The sequence below is a fragment of the Arvicola amphibius genome, chromosome 10, assembly GCF_903992535.2.
Source record: "Arvicola amphibius chromosome 10, mArvAmp1.2, whole genome shotgun sequence".
NCBI lineage: Eukaryota > Metazoa > Chordata > Mammalia > Rodentia > Cricetidae > Arvicola > Arvicola amphibius.
The window spans coordinates 120,186,071-120,205,791 of record NC_052056.1 but is presented as its reverse complement, the minus strand read 5'-3'; the positions used below and the strand labels follow the sequence as shown (position 1 = coordinate 120,205,791).

Genomic DNA, 19,721 nt, shown 5'->3' with positions numbered 1-19,721 from the left:
AAGGATGACCTAGGCTTTAGCAGATATATCCAATAAGCATATAAAACAAGGCAAGGCACTGAAAACAGCCTGGTATTGCCATAAGAACAGACAGGAGAACAATGGAACAGAATAAAAGATCCGGATATCAATCCACACATCTTCAAATACCTGATATTTGATAAAAAAGCAAAAAACATCAAATGGAAAAAAGAAAGCATATTTAACAAGTGGTGCTGGCATAACTGGATATCAACATGTAGAAAAATGAAAATAGACCCATATCTATCACCATGAACAAAACTCAAGTCCAAATGGATCAAAGACCTCAACAAAAAGCCAGCCACATTGAACCTTATAGAAGAGAAAGTGGGAAGTACACTTGAACGCATTGGCACAGGGAACCACTTCCTAAATATAACTCCAGCAGCACAGACACTGAGAGAAACAATTAATAAATGGGACCTCCTGAAACTGAAAAGCTTCTCTAAAGCAAAGGACACAGTCAAAACAAGGCCAGGCATGGTGTCATCTGCCTTTTTAATACTATCACTCAGTAGGCAGAAGTAGGGAGATCTTGAGGCCAACAAGGTCTACAGTAAATTATAGGACAGCCAAGGCAAGAGACAGTTTGCCACAAAACAAATTGACAGGCCAAAAGCTGAGTTCTAGGAGAACATCAGATCAGCTCTAATTACTTCCTCTCAAAAAATGTTTCTGGCTTTTTTCTTCAATTACATAAAAGAATTACATATTCATTAACATCAGAAGAATATACACCGAATTATAAAAAAATAAAACAATTGAGAGTACCCATGAACTACTACTTCATTAAATGCTCAAATTTCCTTTCTCCCCTTTTTGCTCTGTGAGCCAGGGCTTTACTCTACAGCCAGACTGTCCTAGAACTCCTGCCTCAGCCCCTGAGTACTGAGCCTGCAGGCATGCCCTCACCATGCCTGGCTTCTTTTTATATACTTGCCACATGTCACATACAAAATATTCTTTTGTTACTTTATAAGCAATTTCATATATCTCTAGTCTTCAGCCAGTCATGGTTGCTCACACCTATTGATCTACCCGTTTGGGAGGCTGAGGCAGGAAGATCATCCAAAAACTCAAGGTCAGCCTGTGCTAGATGGTGAAGTCCAGGCAAATTTTGGTTATATAGTTATACAATGAAATTCTGGATTAAATTTTATTACATGCTATTTATTCTGCATGTGTCTATGTGTCTCTATGCACATGCAACAGCATACATGTAGAGTGAGAAGGACAACTGTGGGAATGGGCTCTCTCCTACCCCTGTGCAGGCTCTGGAGAAAAAGAAGCACAGTCATCAGGCTTGGCACCAGGTTCTTAGTGAGCCATCTCCCTAGACCAAGAATCAAAAGCTGTAAAGGGGCTGAGGAGGTGATTCAGTAGATAAGTGCTTCACTGAAAGCTCGGGAGTTCAGATCCCCAGAATCCATGTAAAAGCTAGGCAAGTAATGACAACGCCTATAATCCCAGGGAGAAAATGGCTGGCTAGACTAACTAGAAATCAGCAAGTTCCAGGCCCTGCCTCAATCTATAATAAACGAGAGCGATCAAGGACGACATTTGACATCAACTTCACACCTGTTCACCTACATACAAACAAGCTTATACACGTATGCATCACACACGTAAAAGCAAAGAACAAAATAAACAGCCAAGAGCTGTGGCACCCCTTATAATTCTACACTTAGGAAGTAGAGGCAGGAAACTGATGTTCAAAGCCAGTCTAAGCTATATGAGACTGTCTCAAAAGAAAGGTGGGTCTGGAGAGATAGGTCAATGTTAAAAGCACTTGCTGCTCTTACAGAGGACCCAAGTTCAGTTCCTAAACTCACACGGTGCCTCACAACTGTTTATAACTTCAGTTCCAAGGGATCTGATGCCCTTTTCTGACTTCTGTGGGCACCAGGCACCAATATGACACACACATATAAATGCAGGCAAGCACACCTCACACACTTAAATTTTTTGAAAGTCACCTACTATTCAAAATCACAGTGAATGGCTACACAGTTGCTTGCCATGAACTAACGGCATAACATAACCAATACATTTGGCAGTGTCTAACTTTCTGCTAGTTTAATAACAGTACTGGAGCTTTTTATAAAGAGGTCTATATGGTCATATCAAATATTTAAAGTGAAATTAGCTTATGAAGTATAACCATAAAAGCCCTTTACATACCCTGAAGTTGCATTGTAGAAATTAAGAACTGATTTATACCCTAACAGCATCATAAAAGAGAATGTCAGCCGGGCAGTGGTGGCGCACGCCTTTAATACCAGCACTTGGGAGGCAAAGACAGGCAGATCTTTGTGAGTTCAAGACCAGCCTGATCTACAAGAGCTAGTTCCAGGACAGGCTCCAAAGCCACAGAGAAACTCTGTCTCAAAAAAAAAAAAAAAAGAATGTCAGCTCACTATTCCTGTTAGTACAATAGCAACTAAATGATTTCCAATTTTATTTTATTTGGATTTTGGTTTCTAATTTTAAACTTGAATTTCTCTAATTAGCAACAATACCTTTTTCAGTCCATCTGCTGACCATCTATATTTTGGGAAAAGAGCCTGCTTGGTTTGTTTTGGAGAGAGGTCTCACATAGCTCCAGGCTGGCCTCAAACTCACTCCACAGGCAAGAATAACCTGGGATCCCCATTCTCCTGCCTCTTGCTAGAATTATAGGCATGCAACACTCAGCCTGGCTGCCCTGTTTTTTGTTTTCCCTAACTAAGAGGATAAACCTCAGGAATTTTGTTGCCAATATTCACAAATTACTAATGGAATTAAACAAAAAACCTGGGTCAGTATACTACATATGCCCATTTAACAGCTTAAAAGGGGGGATGGGACAGGAGGCTCTGCATGAGGACCCAGTGCCCACATAAAAAGCTGCATGCACCAGTGCACAGCTCTAACTGGAGGGGAGGCAGAGGTAGCTGGAGTCCATGGCCTTGATGGATATCCAGTTTACCCAAAAGACAACCTCTAAGTTCAGTGAGAGATACATGCTCAAAAAAAATAAGGTAGAAACAATAAGGATTCTCAACACTAACCTCTGGTCTCCATATGTGCACACCCACAAAAAAAATTAAGGCAAAAGAAAACTTATTTAAGAACCATGAACACTGAACAGGTGAAATAGATCAGCATGTTATAGCCGACCACCAAGTCTGAAGGACCGAGTCCAACTCCCATGACCCACATGATGGAAGGAGAGAACCATAAGCTGTCTTCTGACCTACACATGCACACCATGGCATGTGTACGGGCCCATCTACCTATCCCCCACACATGGCTAGGTATGATGACACAACTTGAATCCCAGTGAATGGAAGAGGCACATAGATCTCTGTGAGGATAGACAGTATGACCTTGTCAAAAAATGAATGAATGAATGAATTATAAGAAAAAGAACCATATACAACTAAATAGATCAAAATCAAACTGTAAAATTGTAACACACACAGCACATACATACAAACTACCTCACAAAAACAGAAAGGTCCCCAAATCACATTGTCATCCTACTGCAATATGGAAACATAGTTTACTGACTTTAAACAGAAAAAGGAAAAACTTAGCTACACATGGTTGCACAGTCCTGGCACTCTGGAGGAAGATGCAGAGGCAGGCAGGTCTCCGAGCTGGAGGCCAACCTCATCTACATAGCCAGTTCCATGCCAACGAGGGCTACATTGCTATACAGTAAGACCCTGACTCAAAGTGCGAACTTTGTTTTTCTTTAATACAGTTATGTGGCTGGGCGGTGGTGGCGCACGCCTTTAATCCCAGCACTCGGGAGGCAGAGGCAGGTGGATCTCTGTGAGTTCGAGGCCAGCCTGGTCTACAAGAGCTAGTTCCTGGACAGGCTCCAAAGCTACAGCGAAACTCTGTCGTGAAAAACAAAAACAAAATCAAAAAAACAAAACAAACAAAGGGACAGTTATGCACAGACTCACTCTGAGTCCCAGGCTTAGACCTCCTGAGTAGTTAAGACTGCAGGTGCACAGCCTTTTGTCCAGCTAATGCTGGGGATGCTCAGACTCTAAGGGATTCCAGCAGGAGCCTCAGAAACCGAGGACTTGGACTCCTCCCCTCCATATATACCTTCATTTTGTTTATATTAAAACATATAACTTAGGGTTGGAGAGAGAATTCAGGGACTAAAGCGCTTGCTACTATTGGAGAACCCAGTTTCTTTTTTGTTTGTTGCTGTAGAATGTCTTCCTGCATGCTGTGAATGTGTTTTATTACCACTAGTTAAAAAAGAAGCTGATTTGGCCAACAGCCAGGGAGAATAGAGCCAGGCAGGAAATCTAGGCAGAGATACAGGGAGAAGTACAGGGTCAGAGAGATGCCAGCAGCTGCGGGAAAAGCAAGATGTGAGGTGACAAGTCACAAGGCTCGTGGTAAGATACAGACTTATAGAAAGGGTTAATTTAGTTGTACGAGCTAGTTAATAAAAAGCCTGGGCTAATAGGCCAAACAGTTTGTAAATAATATTAAACCTCTGAGTGATTATTTTGAAAGGGATTCAGGACTGGGCAGGTCAGAAAAAACCTCCATTTACTGTTTGTTTTTCAAGACCTAGTCTCTTTGTAGCCCTGGCTGTGCTGGAACTAGCTCTGGCTGGCCTCGAACTCAAGAGATTAACCTGCTTCTGCCTCTCAAGTGCTAGAATTAAAAGTGTGCGTTACCACTGCCTGGCTAGGAACGCAGTTTCAATTCCCAGCATGCACATGGGATCAGAATCATCTCTAACTCCAGTTCAAGAGTGTCTGGCACCCTCCTCTGGCCCTCTTGAGCACCATGCATACATGTGGATCAAAGACATACATGCAGGAGAAACAACAAACACTCGTACACAGAAAATAAAAAATTAATAAATCGTTTTTAGAATATATATAACTGAGCTGGGTGGTGGTGGTGCATGTCTTTAATCCCAGGACTTGGGAGGCAGAGGCGGGCAGATCTCTGAGTTCAAGGCCAGCCTGGTTTTCAGAATGAATTCCAGGAAAGCCAGGACTACACAGAGAAACCTGTCTCAGAAAAAACAGGTTCAAATAAACAAAAGTTTTCCAAAGTCTCTGTGTGTGTGTGTGTGTGTGTGAGAGAGAGAGAGAGAGAGAGAGAGAGAGAGAGAGAGAGAGAGAGAGAGAGAGAGCGAGAGAGAGCGCGCGAGCGGAGCATATTGACATGTGCAAAACCTTGAGTTTAGGGACTGGAGAGATGGCTCAGTAATAAAGAACATTTGCTGATCTTCCAGAGGACCCAAATTAGTTTCTCAGCACTCATGTGGCTCACAACTGTAAACCGTAACTCTTACTTAATTCCAAGGGATCCAATGCTCTCTTCTGGCCTCTGAAGGCATCTGGCACACACAAAGGGTTCATACATGTACAGGCAGAACACTCAAATGTGGGGTAGGAGAGATGGCTCAGAAGTTAAAAGCACTTCTTGCTCTTGCAGGACTCAGGTTTGGTTCCTAGCACCCACAAGTATATCACAACCAGGGCAAAGTTCTTCTTCTGACCTCCACAGGCACCAGGTACACATCTGGTGCACACACACACACACACACACACACACACACACACACACACAGGCAAAACACTTGTATACATAAAATATATAATCTCAAAAATCTTGAGCACATATATAAAACTAATAAACCTTAAAAATATTCCGGGTTTGGGGCTGGAGAGATGGCTCAGAGGTTAAGAGCACGGACTGCTCTTCCAGAGGTCCTAAATTCAATCCCCAGCAACCACATGGTGGCTCACAGCCATCTGTAATGAGATCTGGTGCCCTCCTTCTGGTGTGGGTAACATGCAGGCAGCACACTGTATACATAATATATAAATCTAAAAAAAAAAAAATTCTAGGGGGCTGGAAAGATGGCTCAGTGGTAAAGAGCACTGGCTGTTCTTCCAAAGGTCCTGAGTTCAATTCCCAGCACCCACATGGTGGCTCACAGCCATTTGTAATGAGATCTGGTGCCCTCTTCTGACCTGCAAATGTAAATGCAGACAAAACACTGTATACATAATAAAGAAGTAAATCTTAAAAAATAAATAAAAATTCTGGGTTTGCCAAGCAGTGGTAGAGTAAGCTTTTAATCCCAGCACGCGGTAGGCAGAGGCAGGTGGATCTCTATAAATTCAAGGCCAGCCTGGTCTACGTATTGAGTTCCAGGACAGTCAGGGCTACACAGAGAAACCCTGTCAAAAAAAAAAAAAAAAAAAAAAAAAAAAAACCCAAAACCAAACACGGGATGTGGTGCCATACATGAGCAATCCTAGCACGAGCCTGTGATTCCAGCACTTGAGAAGTGGAGAATGAGAAGTTGAAGGACAGCCTGGGCTACAGTATGACACCTTGCCTCAAAACCCATATATACACTTAAAAAGAAACATGCCTGGAAAAAAAATTAAATTCTATAAAAGAAACATACTTATGAAGAAAATATGTGGCTTTCTTTCTTACAAACACCTGTAGTTTGTCTGCTTAGAGTAGTTTTTAAAACAATAAATAAATAAATAAATAAATAAATTTGCATGATTGGGACCCATACTAATCTTTGTTATCACTGGAATTTTAGATCATACAAGCAACCTGACATACAAGCTTTTAGGAGGTTCCTGCACTCAAGACTTACCCTCAAAGATTCTGACTCCAATACAAAAGTATTACTGTTTTGGGCTGGAGAGATGGCTCAGAGGTTAAGAGCACGGACTGCTCTTCCAGAGGTCCTGAGTTCAATTCCCAGCAACCACATGGTGGCTCACAACCATCTGTAATGAGGTCTGGTGCCCTCTTCTGGCCTGCAAGTATACATGCAAGCAGAACACTGTATATGTAATAAATAAATAAATCTAAAAAAAAAAAAAGTATTACTGTTTTAAAAGAGGGGGGCACTTTTTGTTTTGTTTTTTGAAACAGGATTTCACTCTATAGTTCAAGCTAGCCTAGAACTCACTATACTGTAACTCAGGCTGGCCTCAAACCCAAGGAAACCCTCTGGAACAACAGGTACAAGCAACCATACCCAGCTACAACCTGAATAATCTTTTACCTTAAAAGAAACTTTCGCCGGGCGGTGGTGGCGCACGCCTTTAATCCCAGCACTCGGGAGGCAGAGGCAGGCGGATCTCTGAGTTCGAGGCCAGCCTGTTCTACAAGAGCTAGTTCCAGGACAGGCTCTAGAAACTACAGGGAAACCCTGTCTCGAAAAACAAAAAAACAAAAAAAAAAAAAAAAAGAAAGAAAGAAAAAAAAGAAACTTTCTACATAAGACCACGAGCTTATTGTACAGCAGGCTAAATAAATCTAAGAAAAAATATGAATTCTAATTTAACTATTTTTCTAGTGTGTGTATCAGTGTGCACGTGGAGGTCAAAGGACAACTTGCAGGAGTTGGTTCTCTCCTATCTTACAGTCCCAAGGATTTATCAAACTTAGGTTGTCAGGCTTGGTGGTAAGCGCCTTTACCTACTAGCCATCTTGCCAACCCATAAATCCTAATTTTGAAAGCAATCACACTTCATGGGAAGAATGACACACCAGGCGCTCCAAACCTAACCAGCTGCAGCCAAGGGATCAAGACTACAAGATCCAAGAGATGGCAGCAGTAAGAGTAAAGCAGGTCATCACAGAAGACGGCCACGCCACATCCATGCCTTAATTACAGATATTAACCAGGAGCTGGAGTCTGGCTCAGTAATCCAGCACTCATCTAGTAAGCATATGACAGTTAGCCACAGTTATTATCAAGAACAGCAGCAGCGGTGGGTAGCAAGTAGAACTCAAGAGCTAAGCCACCACCTGTTGTGCACACCTATAACCCCAGCACCTGAGAGGCAGAGGACTGAAATAAAACCAGTCTAGACTATAGGATGAGACTATCTCAAAAACAAGTATGTCTGTGTAGCACGTGTATGCCTGGTGCCCAGGGAAGCCAGAGAACGGAGTTCCAGTTCCAGAAACTGGAGTTACTAACAGATATGAGTTGCCATGTAGGTTCTGGGAAATGAAGCTGAGTCCTCTGGAAGAGTATCCAATGCTCTTAACCACAGAATCCTCTTTCCAGATTCAGAAGAAAAAAAAAAGAAAGAGAACGAGAAACAAGGAAAACATATTCTCTAAACCTCCTTATCTGATGCTGACAGAGCATGACTCTTAACTGCTGCTTTCAAAAGACATATGTTCCCACCAAGTGTGGAAACATACAAGGCCCTAGGGTTTGATCTCTGGCACATAAAATAGGGGGTGGGGATCCTATTTAAGAAAGATACCTGGGCTGAGCAGTAGTGGCGCTCACCTTTAATCCCAGCACTTGGGAGACAGAGGTAGAACTCTGTGAATTCGAGGTCAGACTGGTATACAAACAAGCTCCAGGGCAGCCAAGGACGGTTACACAGAGAAACCCTGTCTCGAAAAGCAAACCAACAAAAGATACCTCACGGTATCTTCAAGAATGAAGCCAAAGGGGGCAGGAGAGGTGGCTCAGTGGTTAAGAGCACTGCCCGCTCTTCCAAAGATGCTGAGTTCAATTCCCAGCAACCATATGGTGGCTCACAACCATCTTTATTGAGATCTGGTGCCCTCTTCTGGCCTGCAGGCAGAGCACTGAGAATACTGTATATATATAGTAAGTAAATAAATCTTAAAAAAAAAAAAAAAAAAAAAAAAAAGAATGAAGCCAAATGCTACACTGAGAAGACTTAAGATAAACTGGCACTTGGTAAGACTGTTTCTTCATTTATTGCCACACTCTCAGGGAAACGGTTTCCTAATACTTAAAAACCACTCAGTGATGAACAGCGAACTGCTTATTTCTAAATCAGATTACAACAACTAACTGACCACATAAGAATTCAGGATTTCAGGCCCTAAAATCAACTCCCTTCTCTTGTCTTCCAAACACCTCAAAGCCTGAAGGGAGACATCTCAAGTTAGAAACTGGCTCTTATCTCTAAACCCAGGCAACAGGTAGCCGAGGATTGATGGTACTGTCCTGCCTGGGACTCGAAGATAAAACAAACGCAGAGTGCTATTTTTGAGATGTTTTGTAGACAGCTTCCAGGACATGGGTGAACAACTCAGGGAGGAACTGCCCTCCTCTCTCTGAACAAACAAGAGGATCCACTTTAGATTCTGAAAAACAAGTCAAGTTCCTAGAAGAAACTTTTTTTTGTCTCCTCCATTTTTATTTTTATTTTCCCCATTTCTGTTATTTTGCTTTCTGGTCAAGTTTTAATCCTCAGAATGGTGGTTCCCAATTCCAGCTGTACATGAGGCCACTTCTAGAGTTTATGAACGCTGCCGGGCATTACAGTTCTTAGGGAACTAAGGGCAAGAAGACAGAAAGTCGAGAGTTTAAGGAAGCATAAACAATGAAACAAGGCCAAGACTAAGAAATTAAAAAAAAAAAAAAAAAAAAAAAGAGGTAGGAGGGGGAGGCCAAGCAAGATAGGACTGGCAGCACAGGCCTGTGACCTCAGCTACTCGGGAGGTCCAAGTCCAAGGTCTGCTTGCTTGGCTGCAAACTCAGTTTTAGTCCATCTCAGTTAATTCTCAAATAAAATAAAATAAAATAAAATAGGCTGGAGATGAAATTCAATGGTCAAGTCCTTGCCCAATATGCACGAGATTCTACTTTCTGTACCCAGTACCAAAAATAAATATATAAGAGGGCTAAAGATGTAGTTAAGAGTCTCATGCTCTTGTTCCAGAGGACCCAAGTTCTGTCCCGAGCAACACTGGGTAACTCACAACCATCTTTAATTCTAGCTTCAGGTAATACAATGTCCTTTTTTGGCCTTCTTGTGTGTGCGCACACACACACCCCTACCCTTAAAACAAGGAGTCAGGTGTAGAAGCACATGACTAATCCTGGGAAGGGAGAGGCAGGCAGATCTCTGTGAGTTCAAGTTCAAGGCCAGCCTGGTATACTAGTAAGTTCCAGGTCATCCTGGGCTTTCAGAGAGACCCTGTCTCAAAAAACTAAAATAATTAAAAATAAATAATAAAATAAAAATAAATGAACAAAGAATGCCTAGGACCCAGGGGGGCCAAAATAGACTTAAGAGAATCAGAAAAGGTCAGACAAGGTAGCTCACACCTTGAACCCTGGTCTTCCAGAGGTTGCAGAATTTCTGTGTGCATCTGAGGCTAGCTAGGATTAAATTGCACCACTTGGAGGGGGTGGGGGTAAGAGGCACTGAAGAAACTGGAAGAAAAAGGCCGCAAATCTTTACTCATGTAAAGGTCTTCAAGAGAGTCTGACATAGGGGCTGGAGAGATGGCTCAGTGGTTAAGAGCATTGCCTGCTCTTCCAAAGGTCCTGAGTTCAATTCCTGGCAACCACATGGTGGCTCACAACCATCTGTAATGAGGTCTGGTGCCCTCTTCTGGCCTTCAGGCATATTTATTATGTATACAATACATAATACATATATGTATTGTATACATAATAAATATTAAAAAAAAGAGAGTCTGACATATAGCCAGAGCTGAGAACGACCAAGAAATACTATCAAGACAATAGTCCCGAACTGACAAAACCATTAATTAGATGGTGCAAATCCAGTACCTAAGATCTAAGAATCAATAAACAAGAGACCTAAAACTTTAATCCAGTGCCTTAACTGTTCCTTATTTTCCAAATGGGAAAGTCCCTGCCAAGGACAGCAGACCACTCTCCACCTCTGCTCCCTCACCAAACCAGGGTCAGTTTCTCACAGGTGGGGAAAATCATCAACATTTCCAGGTCCAGTTCTAACAAGTGCGGCACTGCCAAGGGCAGAAAAACAGCCAGAAAGTTTCTGCTGCTGGTTCATGCTGTAATTGCAAGTAAGTTGTTTATCCACCATCCAAGCAGTTGACAAGCGTCTTCAGAGGAGCTGGCCTTAGTTACACACTCAACTGACAACAAACCAGATCCTGCTGGAATGAAATATTCTGAACGAAGGAAGAGAGCCGTATCAGTATCTGGGCCACAGCACGTGCCAGCGAGCTACCTGCTATCACTGCAACACTTGCAACTCTTCATTTCTGTAGGGATATAAACAGCTCATACTATACCCTACTTCCTCAGAGAATCTTAAGACTTGAGAAAAACATCTAAAATATTATCTTCTATAGCAGTGGCACATATGATTAGAAAAGTCTACTATACTAATAACAGACACAATCATTTTCATCAACAGCACCCATTGGAGGCTTGAGAGGTTAAGAGTACTGGAGTTCAGATGCCAGTACCACTCAACAGGCTGGGTGTCCTCACACCTTCAAGCCCAGTTCTGAGGGGGCTTTGTGGGGGGGCAGAGACAGTCAAGTCAGATTACCTACTGACCCAGCTTCTGATCCCAGATAACAGAAGAATGTCAGTCAGGACAAGATTTCACACTACCAACCTCAAAATAACTTCTTCAGAATACCCGACCTTCCCTTAACCTCCATGGCTGCACCTTCCACTTAAGGGGGAGGAACAAAAGCAGGCTTTCAGGACAGGGCTTACTGTTTGCCTGAATCCTTGACCTCTCTCCTTCTAAACTTTTACTTTCTAATATATGGCATCCCCTGCTCCCTAAACTTCCTCTCTCCTCTGGGCAGTATTGTTGGGACAGTCGCTGGTAAACTGTTCTAACAACAGTCTGTCCTACTGGAATAAAGCTGAAGCAATTAGCCAAGGCCAAGGCTGTGAACAGAAAGACCAAGGAGCAGGATCCTGGTAGTCAATTAGTATACTAGTGAAGAGCCCATGTAAGCTAGCCACAGGAGCACAGGAAAACATATCAAGTATATTCATGTAGTTAGAAAGCGGTGGCAGCTCAAGCCTTTAATCCCAGCACTTGGGAGGCAGAGGCAGGAATTCTGAGTTCAAAGCCATCCTGGTCTACAAGAGCAAGTTCTAGGACAGGCTCCAAAGCTACACAGAGAAACCCGTCTCAACAAAAAGGGAGGGAGGGAGGGAGGGAGGGAGGGAGGGAGGGAGGGGAAGAAGGAGGAGGAGGAAGGAAGGAAGGAAGGAAGGAAGGAAGGAAGGAAGGAAGGAAGGAAGGAAAGAGAAAGAAAGCAAATGACTACTTATAACTTACACAGTTTATAGATACCAAGGGGTTCTTTTATATGGGACAAAAGAGAGACAAAAAAGGAACTGAATATTGAAAAACTAAGCTAGTGGTGGTGATGCCCTAGGTTCCAGTACTTGGAAGGTAGAGACAGGAGGATCAGGGAGTTCAAGGCAGAATGGGATTTGGTTTTAGAGACATGACACTGTCTCTAGAAACCAAGTAAGTTGTGTGTGTGTGTGTGAAAGAGATCTGCACTGGCAAAAGAAAGTGAAACCGTATCTTTCATTTCACGCTTCTATTCCAAGTCGGGACTCTGAAATTCAAGAGGTCCTTTCAACAATGAGTCAGCTCTGGAATACTCCTAAAACTAGCCTCTGGGCAGCGCACATCACTGCATCAGTTCTCAACACTGGCTTCATCGGCAGTGCTCTCAAACGCAGTGTTTCTCATCTGGCTTGGTGAAGGGTCTTATGTAACCAGGCTGCCTAGAAGCTTGTTCATTAGCCTAGTGTGGCCATCGAACTCATGGTGCTTCATAGTATTGGTATTTATACACTGTGCCCACTGCACTCAGCTTCATTTACAGTTTGCAATTTATTTTGTTCTTTCTGTAACTTTGGAGCCTGTCCCAGAACTCACTCTGTAGGTAAGACTGTCCTAGAACACAGGTATCCGCCTGCCTCTACCTCCCAAGTGCTGGGATTAAAGGCATCACCACCTTACTTTACTTTTTATGTGTATACGGGTGTTTTGCTTGCATGCATGGCTGTACACATGTATGTTTGTGACTATGGAGGCCAGAACATTGTGGGGCTGAGGACCAAACCCCGAGTCTTCTGTACGGCTGGGCAATGGTGGCACACATCTTTAATCCCAGCACTCAGGAGAAACAGGCAGGTGGATCTCTGTAAGTTTGAGGCCAACCTGGTCTACAGAGCAAGTTCCCTGAACTCCAAAGCTACACAGAGAAACAGTACCTTGAGGAAAAAACAACAACAACAAAAAAAGTCTTTTGTAGTCTCTCCAGTCTGGCGATCATAACTAGGGCCAGTTTTAATTCCAGCTGGTCAAGGGGCTTGCCACCAAGCCTGACCACCTATCCCAAATACACACACGTAGGAAAAAATTTATTATGCCAGTGAGGTAGCTTAATTATTAAAGGCACCCACTGAATATGCTTGAGAACCTGAGACCTGAGTTTGATCACTGGAACCCATATTTTAGAAAAGAAAAAGCTGAGCAGAGCCAAGTGGATCTGTGAATGATAGTAAATAAATAAATGCATAAATAAATGTCCCTCTCATACATGGCATAATAAAAAGGGAGACTAAAACAAGAGGATATAGACTCTCCAGCAAAAATGTACATAACTCTAAATACTGCATATGTGTGTATGTATGTGTGTGTGTGTATATATATATTTGGTTTCTCAAGACAGGGTTTCGTTGTAGTTTTCGAGCCTGTCCTGGAACTAGCTCTTGTAGACCAGGCTGGCCTCAAACTCAGAGATCCGCCTGCCTCTGCCTCCCAAGTGCTGGGATTAAAGGCATGCACCACAACCACCCAGCTAATATTTAAAGTTAAACTATATAAAAACATTTCAGTTGGGCAGGCTAAGTGTAAACCCAGCAATTCCAGGCTGAGGAAGGAGGAGGGTCTGAGGCCAACCTCAGCTGCACAGTACCATCCAAACTAAAATAAGCAAGCAGGTGTGGTGGCACACACCTTTAATTCCAGCACTTCTGAGGCAGAGACAGGTAGCTCTCAGAGTCTGAGACCAGTCAAAGCTATGCTGGAAGACCTTATTTCAAAGAAACAAGAGTTTTGGCAGATCCTTGAGTTCCAGACCAGCCTGGTTTATTGAATGAGTTCTAGGACACCCACGGTTAAATAAATAAACTGTTGACACTTGAAGCAGAGACTCACTCTGTAGCCCAGGCAGTCTGGGATTCCCTGTTTGGCACAAACTGGCCTTGAATTTGAGGTGGTCCTTCTCCAGCAACTGAGCACTGGGATTACAGGTGTGAGCCACTAACTACATTCAGTTGAAATCTTAACTGTGTTTTAAGTGTGTTTTATATAAAGTATTTAACTGCAAGGAAACAGAATGACATCAACACCTGGGAGGCAGTCAAGCAACTAGAGTCCTAGGCAAGCCTAGCCTACTTAGTGAGGCTTTTTAAAATTAAAAAAAAAAATTAAAAAAAAAAATAAGAGAGAGACCGGCAGTGGTGGCACATGCCTTTAATCCCAGCACTTGGGAGGCAGAGGCAGGTGGATCTATTGAATTTGGGCCAGCCTGATCTACAGAGTGAGTTCCAGGACAGCCAGAGCTGTTACACAGAGAAACCCTGTCTTGAAAAACCAATTAATTAATTAATTTTTAAAAAAGGGACAAAGTCAGAATGTCCTGAACCACCACCACTCATCACACTCAGCTCTGCTGAAATGCGACCACTGACAATTACTTGTTTTGGTCCAGCTACAACACCACCAGGTAGCACACTACTGGGTAATTTCAACATTCTACTCTACCGGAACTAATGTCAAAGTCAAGTCAAATTTAACTAATGTCAAAGTTAAAATGTCTTAAACACATCCGCTCTCTAGCTTTTTAATTTTTAAAAATATATCATAATCATGTATGTGCATTAAGTACTCATGAGGGAGAACGTGGAGTTGGTTCCTTCCTTGCACCAGCACAGCAGTGAGCCCTCTTTGGCCCTCTGTTATTTGTTTGGTCTATCACAAGCTTTGGCCTATGGTTCACTAAACAACAAACAAAGCATTTGTTGCAGCTGACTCATGCATGAATGCATTTTAGTGACTTAAATAGGGCCCTAAAAAGTTAGTTGAGAATTCTTGGGTAATCAAGGCTTAACATTACATCTCCAAGCAGGGTGCAAAAGCTAAGTCCATCAATTTGAGATACATCCTAACAGCAGCCAAGAAAAAAGATTCGTGATAAAGCTACATGTTGGCGGAAGACTCCAAAATTAGTTTACGGAATTCCTGACTTGGCCTGAAGTTACACTAATTCCTGCTTAGATATTTAAAACACTAGTATATCATGGATGGTGACAACTGGTCTCCGCAGGCAAATTCTGCAAGCCCTCAACTGGTAAAGGAGTTTGACATACCCTGCAGAAAAACTCCCAAAGTCAGTAAACCTTAAAAATTTGGTGTGTGTGTTTTTTTAATGTTCTTCCTTTTAATTTAAATTGGAGGGGTGGAAAAGATCAAACCCAGGCCCTTGTATACTCTAGGCAAGTACAAGTAGTTCTACCACTGACCCACATCTCTGCCCTACGAGTAGTTAAACTAGCCTTACAGCTTTTTGAATCAGACTGTTAACCACCAAAGGTCCCCTGTCACACACACCTACTCTGAGTCCATATAATGTTACTTGCACTTACGTTTCCCAGGGCTGATTGTTTGGGCACTGACAACCAGTGTGGGGATCACCTCTCCTACTCCCAGTTTTATTAAGTTACCTGTAGTCCTTTGTGTAGGGTTGAGGCCTTGTAGGCTTCCCCCATCTAGTTTGGCATGTTCACTGATATATACGCACACAAAAATATATACATACATACACACACACACACACAAAAATACATATATGCCAGCAAAAACAATTAATGAAAAAAGAGGCCATGAACTTGAAGGAAAGGGGGCGGGTTATAAGGGAAGCTTTGGAGGGAGGAAAGGGAAGGAGAAACATTGGAATTAAATTACAATCTCAAAAACAAACAAAAACTCACATTGCTATTACAGCTAATATGATGAAAGTCTAAAAGAGAACAAGGATTTGTACCTAGTTCTGAAACATGATGGAGAAAGCTGGACTGAGGATTCTGCCAATTCCCAACAACCTACGGTCTCAGTTCATTCTCTAAAAGGGAACAACTCCGCCTTGCTACACTGGATAACAGACGAAAGTTCAGCCCAGTACTTTGTGCATGATCGTTAACTTATAATTACGCTATGTTACTATTAAGCACATATTAATGGCATATCTCCCCGTGAAAGCAAAACACCTATAACCACACACAAATTGGCATAATGTTTTTGGTGCAAGTAGTTGTCAAATACTCCAAGTACTCTGCTCATTTACTTCCTGCACTCTTTTAGGGTAAGGCAAACTCAGGGACTGAACCTAAAAAGACTGAATACTGACTCTGCACGTTTTACCATTCCACCATGAGTCCTCTTAAACCAACAGCTCTGGAGACAGATGTAAGTCTGAAAACCCTCGGGCCTCACCCTCTCTTATTTAATCTGGAATGCTACCCAATGTTAATCCAACACAAACTCAGTGGTTTTGGAGCGTGGACTGATGAGTCACAAAAACCACCTAGGTCTTAAAGCCTGCTGTGAGGTACTTGTTACCTGGATGACCTTAACCCTTTCCAAATCTCAGATTCCTCGTCTGCAAAATGGGGCTAAGAATAGCGCCTACTTCAGCCAGCTGTTTTGAATATGAATGCAAGGGCCTAAATTAACCACGCGGTGCAGATCAGCTTAATCGTACATACTGGACCTCAGGACGAGGGAAGGGAGGGTCGTTTGTCCCCAAGTGACCCCACAGACCCGACCTCCGCCGGCTCTTACCGCTCTTGGGTTTAGACTCGCCGGCCGGCCCCGCCGAGGCGGAGCGGGGCGGCTGTTGCCCTTTGCTGCTGCCCGAGGAGGCGGAGGAGCTGTTGGAGCCGCTGTTCTTGTCCATGTCGGAGGCGGTGGCGGCGGCGCTGGGGGAGCTCTGCGGCATCAAAGGGGGCCTCGGCGGCGACGGCGGTCGGAGCGGAGCGGGCGCGGCGGGGACCCAGGCTCATGGCGTTCAGGGCCGGCGGGGGTCGGCGGCGGCAGCGGTTCTCGGCCTTCATGGCGACATTTTTCCTTGTTTCCTTCCTCAGCTTCTCAAAATGGAAGGAAAAGCGACAGGTGGGGCTTTGGGCCCAGCGGCGGCGGTGACTGGAGGAGGAGGAGGAGGCCGGGGCTCGGAGGTCCGGGCCGGGCCTGGCGGGGCGGAGGCTGCGGGGGAAGGGGAGGTGCGGGAGGGTCGCGAGCCCCGCCGGCCGGCCGGACACGCTCTCCCGCCGCGGGGCAGGAGAGAGGGCTGGCTGTCTCGGTGCCGGGGACCGGAGTCTCCGACACAGCGACCGACACTCGCCTCTGAGCCGAGGCCGAGGTGCTCCTGGAATGGCGACGAGTCGCCAAACAGCATCTCCAAGAACCCGGATGGACTATTTATATAGTCGCCGTGTGCGCGTGGTGCATTCCGGGAAGTGTAGTTTTCGCCAACATCCGGGTCCAGCAATGGGTCCCCAGGGGCGGTACCGCTGTAAGACTTGTTCTTACCATTGATTTTTCTCTCTTCCCTTTTTTTTCCTTTCTTCCCTCACTTCCTCCCTCATTCCTGTTTTTGAGACAGTGTTTCACCAGGTAGCCCTAACAGTACCAGAACTCATTATGTGGTACAGGCTTCAAATTCACAAATTTTCCAGCCTCTGCCTACCAAGGGCTGGACAATCTTTTTTTTAATTTATTTATTAAAAAAAAGTGTATGGGTGTTTGTCTGGTACCAAACAAACACAGATATACATACAGGTAAAATACCCAATACATAAAAAATTTTAAAAAGCCAAGTGGAGTGTGATGGCTCGCCTACAATTCCAGCGCACAGGAGGCAGAGATGGGGAAATCTCCAGAGCAGACTGGCTACCCAGATTAGCTGAAATGGCGAGTCCACCTAGAGACCCTCATTCAGTAAAGAATGTGGAGAGTCATGGAGGAATACACTCAGCATCAGCTCAGATCTCCATACACACGTGCATACGTGTGAAAACATTCATGATGCATGCAAGCTGCATCATATGTAAAAATCAGTAAGAAAGAAATGATATGGTATAGATAAGTGAGGATATGCTAGTTATGCAGAGGACTTCTTAAAAATGCTGCCAAGTGGAGGACACACGACACACAGAAGAACTCCATTTTCAATTTTTTTAATGGTGTTATGGATCAAATCCTGGGCCCCATACACACAATCAAGTTTTCAACCTCTGAGCTACTCCCTCAGAAGATTAGTGGAATTTTAGCAATTGTGTAGAACGATAACCAGATTGGTGCACGCCTGTAGTCTTAACACTCAAGAAACCAAAACAGAAAATATAGAATGTAAGGGTAGCCTGTGCTATATAGTGAGATTAAGTCGTATATAAGAGAGAGAGAGAGAGAGAGAGAGAGAGAGAGAGAGAGAGAGAGAGAGAGAGAGAGAGAGAGAGTAAGTATAGCTTAGTGGAAGGGTACTTGCATGGGCAAAGCTTTGAGTTTGATTGCCAGTATCATGGGGCGGGGGTGGGGTGGGGAGAATAATAATACATGGCTGGAGAGATGGCTCAGTGGCTAAGAGACTGTGCTGTTCTTCAAGAGGACCTGAGCTCTGTTGAGTTAGGCAGCTCCCAGCCACCTGGAACTGCGGCCCCAGGGGATCCAATGCCTCTAGTCTGTAGAGGCACCTGCACACATGTGCACGGACCCACACACAGGTACACAGGTACACATATACATAATTTATAAATAGTAAAAATCCATCTTGAGGCAGAGGCAGAGAGCTCTCTCTAGGTTTCAGGCCAGCCGGGATTACATGATGAGACCCCGTGTCCAAAATAAACAAATAAATAAATAAATAATCAAATTCTAATTTGAAACTCTCTGGTTCCTTATTATCATATAGTAGTACATGAGCTATTATATAGTATGGGAGAAATCACAGTTAAAGTGGAATGCAGACCAAGAGGAGCATACTTTTCAGTTTTCATTTATTTCATTTTTAAGTGTGTGTCTGCACACCATGTCTGGCAGCTTTAGAGGCCAGAAGTGGCATTGGATCGCCTGGCACTGGAGCTACTGCACCATGTGGGTGCTGGGAATCAAACCCAGGTCCTTTAGAAGAACAGCTAATGCTCTTAACTGCTGAGCTGTCTCACCAGCCTCCTAGGCTTTCGGGTCTTTTGTGGGGTTTTTTTTGTTGTTGTTGTTTTTGTTTTTTTGCTTTTTTTTTTTGAGACAGGGTCTCACTTTGTAGTCCTGACTGGCCTGAAACTCTCTCTATAAACAGACCCACTTGGAACCAAAGATGTATGTATACCACCATAGCCAATCTTTAAAGATTGCTGCATTTTTTATGCATGTATGGTGTGTGTGTGTGTGTGTCTGTGTGTATGTGTGAATGTATGGGGCATGTGCCATGGTTCACATGTACAGTAAAAGGGCAACTTAAGGGAATCATTTCTCTTACCAGGATGGAATTCAGATTCTTAGCCTTGGCAGGGAGCACCTTTAGGCTCTGAACCATTTCATTGGCCTGCAAGCATCATTTAGAAAGGTTCTCCGGTAATGGGCTGGAGAGTTGTCTCAGTGGTTAAGAGCATTTGCTGCTCTTGCAGCTGAGATTTGGTTACTGGGTGGCTTGCAACCATCCCTAGTTCCAGTTTCACATGTCGGATGCCCCTTTCTGGCCTCTGAGGGCGCCAGACACGCATGAAGTGCACTTAAAATCACTTAAATACATGCAGGCCAAATATTCATACACATCAAATAAACCTTTCCACCCCTGAAATGCCC

At 43.7% G+C, this 19,721-nt stretch overlaps 1 protein-coding gene across 4 annotated transcripts in view; it reads right to left on the bottom strand.

Moving 5' to 3' along the window:
• Rnf10 (ring finger protein 10) overlaps window positions 1-17,323 on the bottom strand; it is a 41,534-nt gene extending 24,211 nt beyond the window's left edge. For 3 of the 4 annotated variants that reach the window (XM_038344701.2, XM_038344703.2, XM_038344704.2), the window contains exon 1: window positions 16,707-17,323. In XM_038344701.2, the coding sequence (XP_038200629.1) occupies window positions 16,707-16,863 (157 nt within the window). In that variant the 5' untranslated portion in view covers window positions 16,864-17,323. The remainder of the gene's footprint in view (window positions 1-16,706) is intronic. The other variant, XM_038344702.2, reaches the window with a different exon arrangement.
• Between the last annotated feature and the right edge of the window lie 2,398 nt (window positions 17,324-19,721).